Source organism: Stylophora pistillata, chromosome 14 (genome assembly GCF_964205215.1).
Source record: "Stylophora pistillata chromosome 14, jaStyPist1.2, whole genome shotgun sequence".
NCBI lineage: Eukaryota > Metazoa > Cnidaria > Anthozoa > Scleractinia > Pocilloporidae > Stylophora > Stylophora pistillata.
Window position 1 is genome coordinate 663,764 of NC_142532.1, and position 17,362 is coordinate 681,125.

General features: G+C 39.0%; 2 protein-coding genes across 2 annotated transcripts; both read left to right on the forward strand.

Annotated features, from left to right (window-relative positions):
- The first annotated feature begins 2,462 nt into the window (after positions 1–2,462).
- On the forward strand, positions 2,463–5,967 carry LOC111338358 (heat shock 70 kDa protein 12A). The gene is given in 5 exon segments (XM_088745669.1): positions 2,463–2,483; positions 2,957–3,181; positions 3,587–3,722; positions 4,632–4,700; positions 4,703–5,967. Coding segments are annotated over 5 exon segments (1,044 nt in total). The 3' UTR covers positions 5,296–5,967.
- Positions 5,968–12,559: 6,592 nt separating this feature from the next.
- LOC111338382 (uncharacterized) lies at positions 12,560–16,633 on the forward strand. Its single transcript, XM_088744718.1, is given in 2 exon segments — positions 12,560–13,305; positions 14,180–16,633. Coding segments are annotated over 2 exon segments (1,917 nt in total). The 5' UTR covers positions 12,560–12,626; the 3' UTR covers positions 15,418–16,633.
- The last annotated feature ends 729 nt before the right edge of the window (positions 16,634–17,362 follow it).

Sequence of the window (17,362 nt, forward strand, 5' to 3'; positions counted from 1 at the left end):
TTCCTTTTAGCGTAGATGTAGATAGATATTAAGACTCAAAGCGTGTGTCTAAAAAACTGCTGCAGGACATAAACTTCCGCGCCGGAAGCACCATAAAATTACAAACAGATCTAGAAAAACAGGAAGCCAATACGTACGGTCTTAGGTTAGGGTTAGGTCAAAGGTCGAGTTTTCTCATACATTCTCTGTCAAATTTCGATGACTTTTCGACCTTACGGGATCAAGTTGAAACTTGGACACATATCTCTAGTTATATTTGGGCTAAAGAAATCATTTGTTGGTAGTATTACAAAGCTAACATACTGCTACATGTAGGAAAAATGCATTCCGGTAGCTGCATTTAAAACTTTTTCATTGACGATTGAAGCACAATAAAAAAAAATTATCTCGGAAAAATCTGTCCATCTGGCCCCACTTGTTCGAAGGATGGATAACGCTGTACACTGGATATATCTCTATCCGGTGGATAGCGCAGTGCGTTTTGGTAACACCTATCCGCTGGATAGCGATTTATCCGTTGGATAGCGTTATCCGCCCCTTGAACAACCGGAGCCAGTCTGCAATCACATTCTCATTGGTACCAGAATTCGCATTACCTTTATTTATTAAAAGTTTCCGCCTAGAAGCTGAGGGATATTAGTGGTCCAGTGGTAGGGCGCTGGAGGTGGCCGTAAAGGAAGAGAGGTACCATCATTGCCCTAGATCTATTTGGATAACCATCGTTGGTTCCTTTTTTCTCTTTTTTCTTTTTTCTTTTTTAAGTTCCTTACTATGAAAATAGGATGCATGATCTCAATAAAAATGCGGGAAACTACATGACTGTATAGTTGATGCTTAAAAATTCATATCTCTCGTTGGAAAGTCAAGGCTAGAGAAATGATGTCGGTACCATATAAAAGCTAAAAAGTTTTACTTGCCTGTAGAAAAAAATTCATTGAAATAGCTGCATTAAAAGGATTGGTTTTTTCTTTTAGACATCTTTAGAGTTCATGAATGGCAACGTTATTTCGTGGAAAGCGCAGAAACATGAAAATTCATATCTCTCGTTATATTGATTGAGGTTAGAGAAACTATTTTCATATCGTTACAAAGCTAAATTAGCGCCGCATTTAGATTAAGGAAAAATACATTGCAATGTTTGCGTTACATCAGTCATATCAAAAATGGGCCATGATCATCCTCCAGGCTAGAGTCGGGTCGGGGAGGGGAGGGAGGGGAGGAGGTTTGGGGCCTGGAGACAAGCCGGCCAGAGTACAAACCGTATCACGCTTCATGAAGATGATTGTTAAGTAGTGAGGTTCACTGTTCACCGTTGTTGTTGGTCTCAGCGATTTCATTTTATGGAGTCAAATATGTGACACAATTCATCGAACAAAGTGGGTGATAGACTTGTTTATCACAATTAAATACCGCAGCGAAAATTCTACGCCACGCCCGGCGGGTATAAGCGAACAGCTGGCATATTTGTAAGCATTCTCTTTGCGATCAGCAAGAGACTAATGTTGTTTGTACTTAGTGCAATCTGTAAAAATATTTTTTTTATTTTTCTATTTACCTCCCTGTCATGGGGAGCATCGCGTATGGTCTTAGGCAATAAAGACCCAGTTACCCGCAACTGAGTTGGTGTGTATTTAATGTGTCTAATCTGTTGCTCAAACTTGGTATTCAAAATGTCGAAGTAATCAAATCGATAGTCATCTCCGTCAAACAGACTGTCAAATCCTTTAATCGAAGTTCCAAAGTAATCAAATGCAAACTCAATGTCATCAAAGGAATCGAAATTGTATGCGGACTCATCGAAAGCAGGAACCCATCGTACGAAAACCCATTTAACCCAAACCCATCGTACGAAAACACATGCCGGAAAATCCATCGTACGAAAACCCATCGTATGAAAACCCATCGGGTTCCCTGTGTTACATGTTTCCAAAATGGTGGACATCAAGTGAGAAGTTCGATTACCAGTTTGATGTTATAATGTACCTTACTTGTTTATAAGATACAATGAAATATATGAAGCTCATATATTTTGAACTACGGTATTAGATACGTATGATGCACGATCCTCGCAGTAGATAGCGCTATTTAAGCAATAGCGAAAATCAGACCTGAAAAAAAAAATCAGGCCTGTACGGGACTTGAACCACTGATCTCTGCGATACTGGTGCAGCGCTCTACCAATTGAGCTAAAAAGCCAACTGGGAGCAGGCCGTTAAGTTGATTCTTAATAAACCCGTGAAAGTGATAAATAAGATACAATGAAATATATGAAGTTCATATATTTTGAACTGCGGTATTAGATACGTATAATGCACGATCCTCGCAGTAGATAGCGCTATTTAAGCAATAGCGAAAAGCAGAGCTGAAAAAAAATCAGGCCTGTACGGGACTCGAACCACTGACCTCGTGCATCATACGTACTTACTTGTTTATGTATAATGATGTTCGAACGAGATTTTAAAATGATTTTACAAAATGACGCAGTAAGAAGCCTTTTCAAGTATATTACATTTATCAATTATTGTTACTTTATTTACAGTCATTATTTTTATTATCATTATCTGATATTTTCAATATATTTAAATAATTTTCTTTAAAGGTCTTGTTTATTTTTCTATTTATCCGTTTGTTAGTTTATTCTAGTCTTTCCGGTAGTCTTTTCGACGTGGAATATTGGGCATGTCTCTTATTAAGAATGATTATTGTAATAACATTCGAAGGTAAAATTATTCCAGGTTTCTAGGAGTTAAATTTCTAAAATTGATCTGGTTAAAGATTGGAGTATCATAGCCGGGTAGAGCAATCTACTCATAAGCACTCATCTTTCACCCAGAGATGCAGTTTTATTCCATCGCAAAAGTAGCCGACCTGGCATAACAATATAATTTGTGGATGTTTAAGATAGACACTTTCTAGGTTAATGGATATCTCATAGTTTCTTCCTTATTATTTTTAGGACGCAGACCCGGACACCAAGATTGCCGCAGAAAATGGAAAACTCTTGAAAGCAAAGCAACTGTTTGCACATTGTATCCGGTTTCTCAAAGAAGAGGCACTTGAGGGAATTCGGGAACGTACTGGAGATGAAGTTTATGGAGCGGAGGAGATTCAGTGGGTTCTGACTGTACCCGCCATATGGACTCTGAAAGCAAGGCAGTTTATGCAGGAAGCAGCGTATGAGGTATTTGATGCGATGAAATGAAATAAGCCATGTTCTAGGAAATTGGGGACACATGATGAAGTTTGATGCAAAGTGATAACAGTTAGGGTTGGATCACGGTACTGTCTATTCCCAAGAGATCCTTTCATCCATCGATCTGTTAGTGTTTTGAACCCCATGGTCTCTCCTGGTATTCTGTAAAAACTCATTTTAGCAGATATACAAGCATAGGGAGTCTAATATCAATGAAAAAAAAAGTTCTAGGTTAAACAAAAATAATAGTGATCAAATAACTTGTTCATAAAGCACACCGCTTTATTGATAAACTTAAATTTCAAGATATGATCGACTGAGAGATGTTAGACTTCTCCAAATATTCGTTGAAGCATCGCAAAAGTTAAACATATGTGACATATAATTTTGCAGGCTGGGCTTGGATCATGTAACAGTCCAGAGAAGTTGTTAATTGCCGTCGAATCTGAAGCTGCAGCATTGTACTACACGGATGCTGAAGATCTAGAGAGGCTGCGTGGTGCACATTATATTGTTGTCAACATAGGAGGTAACTGCTTTCTTAGAATATGGATTTCCATAGTTTACAATTAGCTGAATGTTCCTTGAAAGAGTATCTAAATTCACGTAAATCCGAACAAATATTTAAGTAGTAGTAGTAGTAGAAACTTTATTAAAGTGTCAAAAACCGTCTAGCCAGGGAACAAATCCCCTACTAATTTGGGGACACCAATTAGGGGAGAATATACAAACTAAATACAGTAGTAGATAAAATATTTAAGCAGTTGATTTAACTGTATAGGACTTGTTTGTATATTTCTCGTAGTTCTAAGCACGAGTGCTTATGTTTCAAACGCGAAAGCAACGATGAATGTCAATAGTTTCAACAAAACATAGGAAGAGACTCCTCAGTAAGAAAATCGTACCAGCTGCAGTGGCTACCCAGGGCAAAAAGAAAATCGTACCAGCTGCAGTGGCTACCCAGGGCAAAAAGAAAGAGTTGTTTTAAAATCGTACCAGCTGCAGTGGCTACCCAGGGCAAAAAGAAAGAGTTGTTTTAAAATCGTACCAGCTGCAGTGGCTACCCAGGGCAAAAAGAAAGAGTTGTTGTAAATGGGAGCACGCAAATGGCATATTGTCGACAGATAGTTGTAACAGTAATAACTATCCGTCGAAAACATGGAATGTTATATTTATGATACCATGCAACAAAAACACGTTTCAGTTAAATTCGATGTAATTTTTGAGCGTCTGGTTCGCTCGCATTAGCAGACGTACAAAGGAAACGTTAGTAAACATGTTCAACGAAATCACTTTGCATGGATAAGGGATATTTCCTATGGAATCCTTACCACCCTGTTATTCACAAGATAACGAAACCTTGTCTGCGAATATTTAGTTCACAAACTCGATGAAATTACTTTTTGAGTCAATTCTCCAAATTTCGTTTCATTCTCAGGGGGCACTTTTGATGTGACGGTACATGAAAAGCAAGATGATGGTACCATAAATGTACTATACAAAGGCACAGGGGACCCTATGGGGGCATTAAAGTGAATCAAGAGTTTAAAAGCCTTTTGGACAAAATATTTGGTGTGCAGAAACTCAATAAATATCGCGAACAGTATCCTTCCGATTAGACAAGCTTGATGAACGATTTTGAAATAAAGAAGTGGGGCCGCCGGATCGTCGAGCAGCAAGCAACAACAATTCGCCTGCCATGCAGTTTTTTTGACTTGATCAATGATGATGTTAAAATGACTCTAAAACGCCATGCGGATGGAGAAATCAAAATTCGTAACAATGAAAATCTGTGCTTAAATTCAATAGTTATGAGGAAGCTGTTTCAGCCGGTGTTGGGAGCCATAAAAGCTCACTTGAAGGCGCTCCTCGACGAGCCAAGGCTTTTGAAAGTCACTGTGATGCTCCTTGTGGGAGAATTTGCAAATTCTCTGCTTCTTCAGGAAGGATTTAAGAAAGAGTTTTCCAGCAGGTGCAATGTGGTGTATCCTTGGTATGGCGATATAGCTATTGTGCTAGGTGCCGTCCTGTTTGCAAGAATCCAGACAAAACAACTAGTTGGAACTTCAGGGGGAAATACCTGGACCAACTACAAAGAGTAGGAGGCACCAAGCGCGTTGAATCTCATAAACCTTTTTTTAAACAGGCTCCTTTTTTGCGGTTACAACTTCGACGGCAGCTACTAAAATTACTGAAAAGCTACATGTTTCTATCTACGCTTGAGTTTTCTAACCTCAGGTTTTAACGATCATCTGTCAAAGCAAATGTAACGAAGTAACCAGAGTCACTACATCTCCGTTATGTCAAATACATTAACATAGGAAATGATGTTAAAGAACGAAAAAAGCAAGGAAAGCTAAAACAAACAAAAGAACACTGAAAAACGAAAACAAAAAAGCAAGCACTAGTAGACATTCAGATCAACCTACGCTAGTAACCAACCAAAACATTTCGAATAATTAAGATGACCAAAACAGAGACGATTACGGACATAAAAATCGAAGATATGTTAACCTATATGTAAAAAAGATGGTAATTTAGATTACACAACTAATAAAAATACGTCGTGGTCAGCATCAAGACAGATGGAGGCGACAGGTGCCAAGATCTTCCTGGACAACCCAGCTTGATCGATATCACATCGTCGACATAAGTTAGCCAGACGGTGTCTGTTCAGTCGCCTGTATTACTGGTCTCGCTCGCTCTCAATATCACCAAAAACTACGTGTACATAGAGCTTCAAGTGATTTTATTTCAATAAAGCTGTAGACATTTTTTTTGGAAAACTACGGCTGACAAGGAAGGACCCGATTAACATTCAATTCCCTTTGTTCCAGAAAAAAACAGAAACTTCTTAACACTTTTTAAGAGCGAAGTTATTTTTGAGAGGAAATTGATGTGAAGTTATGGGAGAATTTTGAAACTTTGCCTTTTTCGAATAATTTGCGATATTTCGTTTTTCTAGGGACTTGAACCATCATTAGTAAATTGCTTAGGGGCTAGGCCCTACGCTGAGTTTCCGTGAACTTGGTATTGGAGTCCTTGTTATCCAGGCTTTCGTTTTCGTTGTATGTCAGGATTGTGATCTGACAGGCGGCGAGCGTATAACAATTAAGGCCATTTCTTAGCAGGGAGAAGGAACTCAGATAGACAGGTACACTCGTCAAGCTAGCGTCCCAGCTAACGTACGAAATTATTTACAAGGATGGCGCGAATTCAACGCGTAAAATTTGCAGAAGTTAAAAAAAATGAGGAGATTTTCATAACTTTCTGTTCCTTTACTTCAAGAGTGATCTGGAAATGAACTAGCGCTCAAACGCTGCTTTCAAGTTTGACAACATACAGTCCACTGATCCATAAAATTGGCTTATTCCGCCTCGCCAAGGTTTCGTCATCAGCGACGCGATACATATCCACCGAACTGCAAGAAATTTCTTCAGATAACCAGAGGCATGTTTAAAATACAGTTTTCATAAGTTATTCATAAGGTTTTGTCTTGAATTAGTAACAGTTTGCAGCTATGCAATGTTGAGTAGCACGTTGGCGATACAGATCTAATCGTGGACTATTGTCTACGAGTTCATGTTTTCAAATTTCTAAGTTTTAAAATCGTTTGTCAAAACTACGCCCATTCACTGTGAAAATCGCCCTAAGAAACACACCATAGACAAAAAAAACACAGAAAATTGTTGCAAACAACTTTATTCGACTTTGTGGCAAGTTTTAATCGTATAGGTATAGAAAGTCATTTGTATTTCCGTTTGAACGGACTTGATAATTAATTCAAAGGCCTCGAAAGTAACGATTGTGCTCTAGGTAAGTCCATGTTATCAATAAATCTGATAGAAGTGTGCAAAGTTCTGGTCCTGGATTCTCAGAGAGGAAGTTTGATATTAACATTACTATGTACTTCACTGGAGATACTGGACACCCTGTGGTATGACTATGGCACAGGTCACCTGAATGACATAGCACAGAAATATCTTGTGACAAAACACGTTCTTAAGGAGTTTGGCTTGACTGAGCTGAAAATGACAACAAGTATTCAGATAGAGGATTACATGGCTGCACGAACTTTCTTTGTGCAGGGTTCAGGTAAGCACTAACAAAGTGCTTCAGAGAGCTGTCTTTAATCGAGTAAATGGGACTTTGTTTTTGTCAAGCCTTTGAACACGTCAACAGAGGTTTGTTTTTTATGTTTTTTTATGCCCCTTATACCTATTTACAAATTTTATTCAAGAAATTTAAAAGTCAGGCCTGATAGTTCCGCTGTCTTTATTTCGTGGAGAGTTGGGGATTGAGGAAAGAGGGGGCGAAGCTGTGGCGACATCACGACCTTTTGACATCTTTACTCAGAAAATGACGTCATTTTATGAGTTTCGGTAGGATCACTTCCTATTAATGTTTTTGGTGAATATGCTGATCAGTGCATAAGGCTTTCGCAGTCGCTTGCGTGCTTAAGTCGAACCTTTTGATGGTCGGAAGTAATTGTACCTTCCTTTTTTTTAGATTTAACTTTAAGCTCGCACCAGTCTTTAGATGAAAGCTCGCGGAAAGTGATCCAATTTCTTTATCTTGGGCCAGCACGAAGAAGTAAATATAGAATCGAGCCTATATACGGGTTCAGAAAATTAATAGTGTTCTTTGAATTTCCAGCAGAGAAATATATGGACATCGATTTTCAGAAATGAACTCTATACCGATCTGTGTGTCCCGGGCACTCAATTAGGTTACCCTCTCCTCATAATTTTGGAAAAATTCTTGGTTTCGTGATAAACCTTGAAATGAATTGTTTTCACTAACTTCTTTATTTCCTTTATCTTTTTCTCTTCTTTTTCTTCTTTTTCCTCTAAACGCAACAACCTACTGCACCTACTTATATAGTTCCCCACAATCTTTCTAGAAGATTCTACAGATTTACAACGCGACTATTTTTAGTAACATTACATCATAGAATTTTCCAGAATTTACGGTAAACAAGTCGAGTTTCTTTAAATAGACGTCACATACTCATGTCGAAACCACTAGAACTCTCCTAAAGGACTACTTAAGAATGTTCTGGAAATCATAGGATAATCTGTAAACGTGCTAAATAACATGTCTTCTGTCCAATTCTTACCGGGAGGAACTAAAGCGAAAAATAACTTACGAAGACAGCTTAAATATATTTGTTATTGATAAAGCTTTCGATTCTATTATCAATCACTCGGTCAATTTAGACGGGTTAAGGCGTCTCATATGATATTACCTGCTATATCAGCTCTAATCTTTGAACCAATCCGATACAGTTTCTTTTAATATTTGCTTTCAGATCATGGTCCACTTGGTATGACAAGTAGCAACATTATCTCAATGGGCTCAGAATCGACATCCTTGATTTCAAGACTTCGTAGCGGCATGGAAGTCTATGTAAGACTCTTACTGGTAAGACTGTCTCTTTAGAAGTGGACCCATCAGATTCGATCGAGATTTCAACGGGGCGGATGACAAAAATGAAAAAAAAAGAAGGAATCTCACCGGATCAACAAGGTCTCATCTTTGCTGGTAAAAACCTCAGAAAGATGGCTTTACTCTGGGTGACTACACATGATATTATTGAAGAAGCGAGTTTACACGTGTTTTTAAAACTTCGTGGTGGCCTGAGAATCTATGTTAAGACTCCTACAGGTACAACTATCAGTTTAAGAGCGAAACCATCAGACTTGATCGAGGTTGTGAAAACAAAAAGTTCAAGACCAAGAGGGAATCCCCCAGATTGCGGCAAGTTCTCATCCTTGCTGGTAAAGAACTTAAAGATGGTCTTGGTTCTGATGACTACAATATTAAAGGAGGAGACACTTTACACTTAGTTCATTAAATTGTTTCTCTTGCCTATATTAGGAAGATCAAGGAACATCGCTCTTGAAATGGAACCATCTTTCCCTAATAAATTTGATTTATCGAATGGCATAAAGATCTTGAAGTATGTAAAAAAATGTAAGAATGTAAATTATGATAGTCTTTTCCGTCTCTGCAACAGATATCAAATTGACCAGTTATCTGTACAAGACATTGTTTCCGGATTTGCGACAGTTTTAAGTGTTTCCTCCTTACTAATACTAGATTTGTAACACAAAAATTGAAACAAAACCTAAGTTTTCAAGCTTGGAAAACTTGAGCCCACACCGTTCTCTGATAGGAATTGAACGTAAAATCATGGTGGCAATCGTATATTTTTCCGTTGTTGCAAGTTTTGATTTTCCCTAAATATCAGGATTGTGATTTGACGGCCGATGAGCGTATCACATTTATGAGAACTCTGAAACGTCTCAGCTAAATAAGGAATTTTTCCACAAAGAAGGCGCGGAGTCAACGCGCGTAACTTTGGGGAAGTTGAAAGCAAATCGATGAGACAGAGGAGAGTTTTTCACATCTTCCCTTCCCTCGACTTCAATTTTTCAGAGGAGAATTGTCGACAAGATGCACTCTTACGATTTCGAAACATATTTTCTTGACCAGCTAAAATGTCAACGTAGATTTTCGCTATGGGCGGTCCAGCTGAGGCAGATTCCATAGATCTCTGATGAAATAATGAGAAAACATCATTTTCTCTGTCTTTCAAGCTGCTAAATCCAAAGTTTTCAGGCTCGATCGCAGCCTCATGACGGAAACACCACATGATTTCCGAGACCAATGATAACATCCTGAAAAAAATGGATTAATAGAACGAAACATTTTGGTACAATGTGATCTGGGAACGAATTAGCGGTCGAACGCTTCTTTCAGCCGGTTCACTGATCCACAAAATTGACTTATTCCGCCTCACCAAGGTTCCGTCCTCAGCGACACAGGACACTTCCCCCTCACTGCAAGAAATTTCTTCAGATAGCCAGAGGTATGTTGAAAATATAGCTTTCATTAGTTATTCATAGCATTTCGTCATAAAGTTAGTAACAGTTCGCAGTTGTTGTGGGCTAAGTTGCACATTGTCAGCACAGATCTAATAACAGACTATTATCCGTGTATTCATGTTTCTAAAGTTGTCATTTTGAGAGCGTTTGTCAACACTATGCCCCTCAAAAGCTATAACCAATCACAAGAAACACACCAGGGACAAATAAACCGTAATGAAATGTAATTTCATTCGACTTTGTTGCAAGTCAGTTTAACACGTTCAGGTATAGAAAGTAATTTGCATTTCCGCCTTTACGCGACCCTAAGAGCATAATGTTACCCTCTTTACAAATTAATACTACGATCGTTCAGTATAGAAAATAGATTGTATCAGATCAAGGCTCATAGTTGTGTTGAGACGTAGGGGTGGGAGGGGGTAAGGAAGGGGGGGGGAATAGCCGAAACAACCTCGCTGTGCCGAAGCTTCCAAGCGTCTGAATCTAAGAACTTTGTACTTTGACGTGCCACTGCTTTGCCGCGAGAACTTCTACAAAATTTCCTTACGATCTATTACTAAAAAGGTTCATGCTTGTTTTATACTCGCCTGTTTAATTCGTGCTCTGTCCTTGGAAGGTGGCACTACAGCTGTACTCTACCCATTATAGTGTAGGACTTCGTGACAAACAAACTGAAGACCAAAATGCTTCAAAAATTACTTCCGTCGTAATAAGTACTCACAAGTGCGACCTAAATGATGATGCATTTTGAGCAAATAAGGCAACTAAAAAGTGGAGGTTATAGAAACATAAAAATCGAGAACAAATTACAAAAATTTGAATTTAAAAATTAAATTCGTGTTCTAAACTATTCAACACAGTGTCTAATCGGACTTGATAATTTATTTACAAGCCTCCAAATTAAAGATTGTGTTCTATATACGCCCATTTTGCTTATCAATCTGAACACATGAGGACAACGGGGATCCTGGAAAGGATGTCGTGTCTAATCGACGATTATTCATCTTTGTTTGGAAAATTTTCAGTGTCCTGGTTCGCGGTCGTTCATCATGCAATGAGCAAGAAACATTAACTCATTTGCATAGACGACACAACTTATTGTTTGAAAATCACAAGTTCTAAGGTCTCGGTAGTCACTGAAATATTAAAAAAATACCAACAAGTTTACAAAACAGCTGCTGTATGTCTTAATTTAGTGCCATTACATGTGTCTCACGAAACCACTGCTGTACTAAATAAATTCCTTGTTACTCGTTCTGTGTAAAAGCGCAGCAAGTCATACCCCACGCGTTTTAAAATGCAGTTGGTAGTGCTTCGAACCGTGTGTAAATTAAAGGGTGCTTCCATTAGTCAACATTTGAGTCTTTGACGTCAGCTTGTGGTTACCAGGACGATATTTTTGTTTACAAAACATCGACGTTATGCTCTTTTTGTCAGTGAAATGGCAGACCTTTGAACAAAAGGAAGTAATTAAACAACAATAGTTAAGGTTACGGGAAATAACCCGTACTATACTGAGAGAGTAGACAGAGTATCCTCGATGACGCCGGACCTATTTTTTTATTTGTTATCAGTAATCGCAACTTGGAAAACCCCTTAAATTTAAAATCGTGTTACATGTGTTGCTTTCGCTTTATATTTACTAAGTATTTATTTAAAAAAAAATATAATTCACAGGAAGCACAATGATCGAAACCTCGGTGAGCTCGCCTAACGCTTCTACTACTTACGTGGAGCTTTTCAGCGAAGGGGCAAATAAAAAACAGGACCAGCGCTCGAAAACATCAAAACAAGTCATTCCTGATTCAAATTAAAGCAAAGCTTTCTGCTGTAGCCTGTTCGGTCAAAAAGGAACCCGGCCAATATTCATCGATCTCGACCTGAGGCCTGCTTAATAACGCATTTGTAACATAGCCAGCGAGTGGAAAAAAAATTTTTTTGAGTGTTCTTAGATATATCAACGTGTGTAAACAGCCGAGAATACCAGTTATCCTTTCAATGTTCACGCCTACGAATCCAGTAATCCTAAAATTGATAAATCCTGGATCATCTACGAATCCGAAAAAACTCACCTCTAGTGTTAACTTCGTCTTATTTCAAATACAAACCTCTAGACAAAAAAAATAAGGAAAGGGCGGTGTATAAGTATGAGACGATTTGCGCATCCACAGACAACCCTTACGTTGTCCGTCAGTAATTTAAGAAGCTCTTTCCATTCCCCTGCATTATTTCTTCGCACTCCATGACTTAAAAGTACAGGTGCGCATTGTGCAGAACAAAATGGTCAACTTCTAAAAGTAATTTACGTTATTCTCAGGCTGCTGAGTTATTCCAACGACGCATGTTTCCTTAATAATGGGATGAAAGTTCAACTTATAAGATGGCTACAGCATCAAGCCCTTATGAAGACCTTCGCTCGACTAGTGAGAAAGAAAATTTTCAACGTGTCGCGCGCCTTTTAATATGTGGTGGTAGCGCACTGTTGAGAGATGTTTTTGACAGCAGATGTCCACCAGCTTCTCTTCCGACAATATTAAAAAATCATGTTACAGTCAAGGACCTCAAAAAAGCAAAGCTCACTAAGCCACAGTGGGATTGTCTCTACCCCCTCCCCAGGGGTGTACGGCGAGTCAAAAGAGTTTGATATCACTCTCCTCTTTAAATTACTGAGGTCGATATGCAGCCTAACCCCTCCTGCTACAGGCTGGGATGCTCCACCGGCAAGTACAGACCACTGTTTAGAGGCAGATTTAGCAAGAGTTAAGTATTATCGTAACTCGGTGTACGGTCACGTGAGGCAGAATATGGAGATAAAGGATGACTCTCAGTTTTTATTCTTGTGGCGTGAAATCAGTGAAACCCTCGTGAGAATTGCAGGCCAAATCCATCCTTCAAAGAAGCATGACTGGCAGGTAGCCATTAATAAATTTCTTAAGGATCCCCTCACAACAGAGGATGAAAGATATGTACAGGAACTGCTCGACTGGTATAGACGGGATCTGGAAGTAAAGAAATATGTAGAAGAATTACAAGAAACCACTCTTCATATAACTGAGCAGCTACAAAGAGTGTCTGAAGGGGAGACGCCAGCGAATCAGGCGATCAAAGAAAAAATGGAAAACCTTAGTAAAGCAGTTGGGAACATGAATGATCAGCTTGGAGAGTTGAAAAAAGAGTTGAGGAATCTCAATACCACATTCAGCAGGTCTCAGTTTATTAAAGGTCAGTTCCAGAGTACAACTGCAATTTTTCGTACCCCGTTTATCACTTATGCTCCAGGAGAACACATAAGGTTTCTACGTTAGAACTTATTCTGGGTGCAGTTTGTGGGTGATACCAAATTGATTTTTCTGTCAAAGCATGTTTGTTCGTTTGAAAATCTGTAAGGCGCCAGGAATAATTATTACCGCCTCCAAGTTAGCTCAATGGATAGAGCGCTGGACTGTTGTGCGGAAGGTCGAGGGTTCGAGCCCCGGCCGGACCAACACTCAAGGTCTTAAAACAAGTGAGAAGAATATGCTACCCTTCTATAATATCAAGAAATGGTTAGATACACTAGTCTTCTCGGATAGGGACGAATAAATGGAGGTCCTGTCTCCTGCAGGGTTAGAAGTAGGAGACGTTAATTTCCCACGCACGAGATTACTGTGTGATGGATGTCCTCCCCTGGGGGTGTTTGATGGGTGGGAATTGGCCCTGAAAAGCCCCCATGGGGAGTGGTCAATTAACATATGTATGTATCATGTATGTATGTAACATTACATTGCGGCAAACATGCTACAAGGTTTTGTTTGTTTTATTTTTTGGTTAAGTTAGCCTTCTTTATTACTCGAGCTCTGAGACAACGAAATTTCCTTTCCATTTTAATCTGATTTCTGAATGCAGTCAGCCATGGTTATCCTCTTCAAGCTTTGTTTGTCTTGCGCCATCGTTTATTCTTTGATGAGATCTCACCTCAGCCAGCAAGTTTCAATGCGCAGAATGATTTTACTCCAATAAATTGAAACTGATTAATTTCTAAGTAAACATGCACGTAATACACCTGCAGAAGTGCACTTTTAAGAAGACTTTATTGAGTTATCTCCTGTGCTCTTAGTTAAGCGAAAGACGAGGATTTTCAAGAGAAGTCCACACAACCTTGCGGAAGGGCCAATGTCCTGTGGAGTGTGTTCAGAAAACGAAACCAAAGATGACGTCCCCACAGAATCTTGCTTATTCAAGGTTTCATCTTCAGGTAATACCCCTCTAGAGGAGTGTATCGTAGGGGATCGTTTATCGCCCTGGTACTCATATAGCACCAGTTTGGAAGTCATTATAGAGGAAGACATTCCAGAGGAGATCATTGGAGAGCATAGAAGTCTTGTGGTCACCAATGGGGGCTTATACTTTTCAGAGGCATTCAGTTCAGAGGACGATATTACGGAAACGCTTGTTACAGAGCACAACAGTTCAGAGGATTCTAATGGAGAAGACGATATCCCCTATGAGGCGGATTTTGAGGAAGACATGCACGATGAAATCATTGCGGCAGAAGTGACTGCAGAGAAAGAAACCACAGACGATGCCTTTGAGGGGGATGACATTCCAGAGGAGATCATTATGGAGCATGGAAGTCCAAAGGTCACCAATCGAGATCATTACTTTGTAGAGGAACTCAGTTCGGAGAAAGATATTCCAGAAGAGATCGTAATAGAGCATGAAGGTTCAGAGGTCACCAATCGAGATGATTGCTTTGTAGAGGAACTCAGTTCAGAGGAAAATATTCCAGAAGAGATCGTAGTAGAGCATGGAGGTTCAGAGGTCACCAATCGAGATGATTACTTTGTAGAGGAGGTCAGTTTAGAGGAAAATATTCCAGAAGAGATCATAATAGAGCATGGAGGTTCAGAGGTCATCAATCGAGATGATTACCTTGTAGAGGAACTCGGTTCAGAGGAAGATATTCCGGAAGAGATAATTATAGAGGACAAGCGTTAAGAGCATTCTAATGGAAAGGAAGATGTCCCATGTGAAGAGGATCTTTCGGAAGACATTCATGACGGAGTCATTGGAGTAGAAGTCACTGCAGAGAAAGAAACCCCAGATGGTGCATCTGAAAGAGACGAAATTCCAGAAGAGATGAGTACAAAGAGTGATTCCCTAGAGAGCGACGTTGAAAATTCGAATTATGACATGGCTGACGAGATTATGGAAGAAAGATTCACTGCAGCTGATGATACATTAGAAATTGACATGGCAAGAGAGAACAGAGATGACGAGGCTGTGGAGGTGATTGAGGAAGAGGTCTATGAAGATAACGATTCTTTGGATGATGCTGCTATCGGAAGTCTATAAATGTCAGCGATTAAAATTTCAGAAATCCCTGAAGAGCTTGACGTGGGGAATGTAAGCTCCTTAAAAGATGTTATGGCGAAGGAATGGTAAACGATGACATTCTGAGGAAGATACCTTCAAAGAATGACAGTGTAGAGGACTATTTCTCCAAGGATAGGATGTCTGAGGAAGCTATTCAAGAGGGAGGAGCTGCAAGGATGAAAAGTCCTGAGAGAATAATTCAAGGATGTTACATTGAGGGAAGTAACATTCCAGAAGAAGCATTTCTTGATCAGGTTAAGAAAGATGAGAATGGTCCCAAGGTCTTAACTGCAGGAGATGACCCTGATGAAATCATAGCAGAGGTGTTTACTAAGTAATTCAGTGTAGATGAAAACATTCGACATAGACCTCTTAAAGATCCTAATTTTCCAGAGATCATTGCGCATTGAAGAACAGTCACGTTTTAGAAGTCACCGGAAACGATAACATTCCGAAAGCCACTGTAGATAATGACAATGGCAGATGATGACATTTTAGAAGCCATTCCAAATTTTGACATTTCAAACGTTACTGCACAGAATGATATCCCAGAAGGCATTGTAGACGACCACATTGAGAGGAAATGAATTGCAGACCACAAGACTCAACAAGTTCCTACTGGCAGTAAGGATAGACGTGTCTTGACGATATAACGATTGAGGCTCTTTCCAAAAAATGTCTCTTTATTTCATAAGTTGTGAAATAACGGAAACGACATTTACTACATTTTTGATTTTATAATACAATTAAATATAAAAATCACACCACAGTTTCTCCGGAAACTTATCCCATGACCGAACAGACCCACGAGAAAATGGGAAATCTGCCAACTTTTCATATATTTCCGCTCAAGTGGGCGCCGTCTTCTATCGTTGTTTCCTTATTTCACAAGATCCTGGCCCTCCCCTATTTAGATTCATTCAGTCTGTTTTATTTACTCATTTATTTATAAAAAATATTTAAAGAGGGAGCCCAGCTCGCCATAGCGGTTTTCAGTGAGGCCCTCAAAATGAACAATGAATAAAATAAGTAATCACGTAATTAATAAGTAAAAACTCACGGTTGAAATATGAAATATGAAATATCTAAAATATGACGTGGACAGAAAATAATAACTTCGATGTGCAAGAGATGACACACTAACGGAACCTATTAAAATTCAAAATATTTAAGCAATTAAATTTTAAAAGCATCATAGGGTAGACGTTTCATGTCTTCTGGAAGGGAATTCCAGTCTGTCAATGCACTATTAAGAGATCTGAGTAGACCCCAGTTCGTGTTTGATCTAACAGATCTAATAATTTCCTTGGAGCGAGTGTTATGGCTATGATACTCTGTGCCTCGAGTAATCATACTGTTTCTTTCACTGTCATTTATAAGTTTATGCATAAAAAGACACCGTTGCATTGATCTTCTGGATGATAGATTGATCCAGTTCATATCAAGAAGTGCTTGAATTGGAGAGAAATGTGTCGCTCGATCCAGTACTAGCTTAGCTGCTTTATTCTGAAGAACTTGAATAGAATCCGTCAAAACTTTGTTATTTTAAATCACCCCATACGATACTTGCATATTCGAGAACAGGAATGACCATTGTTCACATATAGGTCCTCCTTGCATAAACTGGGAGAAGATGCTTGATTCTTTTTTAGCACACCTAATTTCTTTGCTATTTTACTTTGTAGCTGTTCAATATGATCAGGCCAAGTAAGATGCTGGTTTATGATTACTCCGAGATACTTAAATCTGGTAACGTTCTCTAGTTGATCATTATTGGCTACAAGGGCTATGTCATTGAATTGACTTAATCTGTTACGTCCTCCAATGAACATAAACTTCAGCTTAGTAACATTTAGTGTCAGCTTATTATTATGTAACCAAGATGTAATAGCTGCCAAGTCTGCATTGAGCTTTGATTACAAAT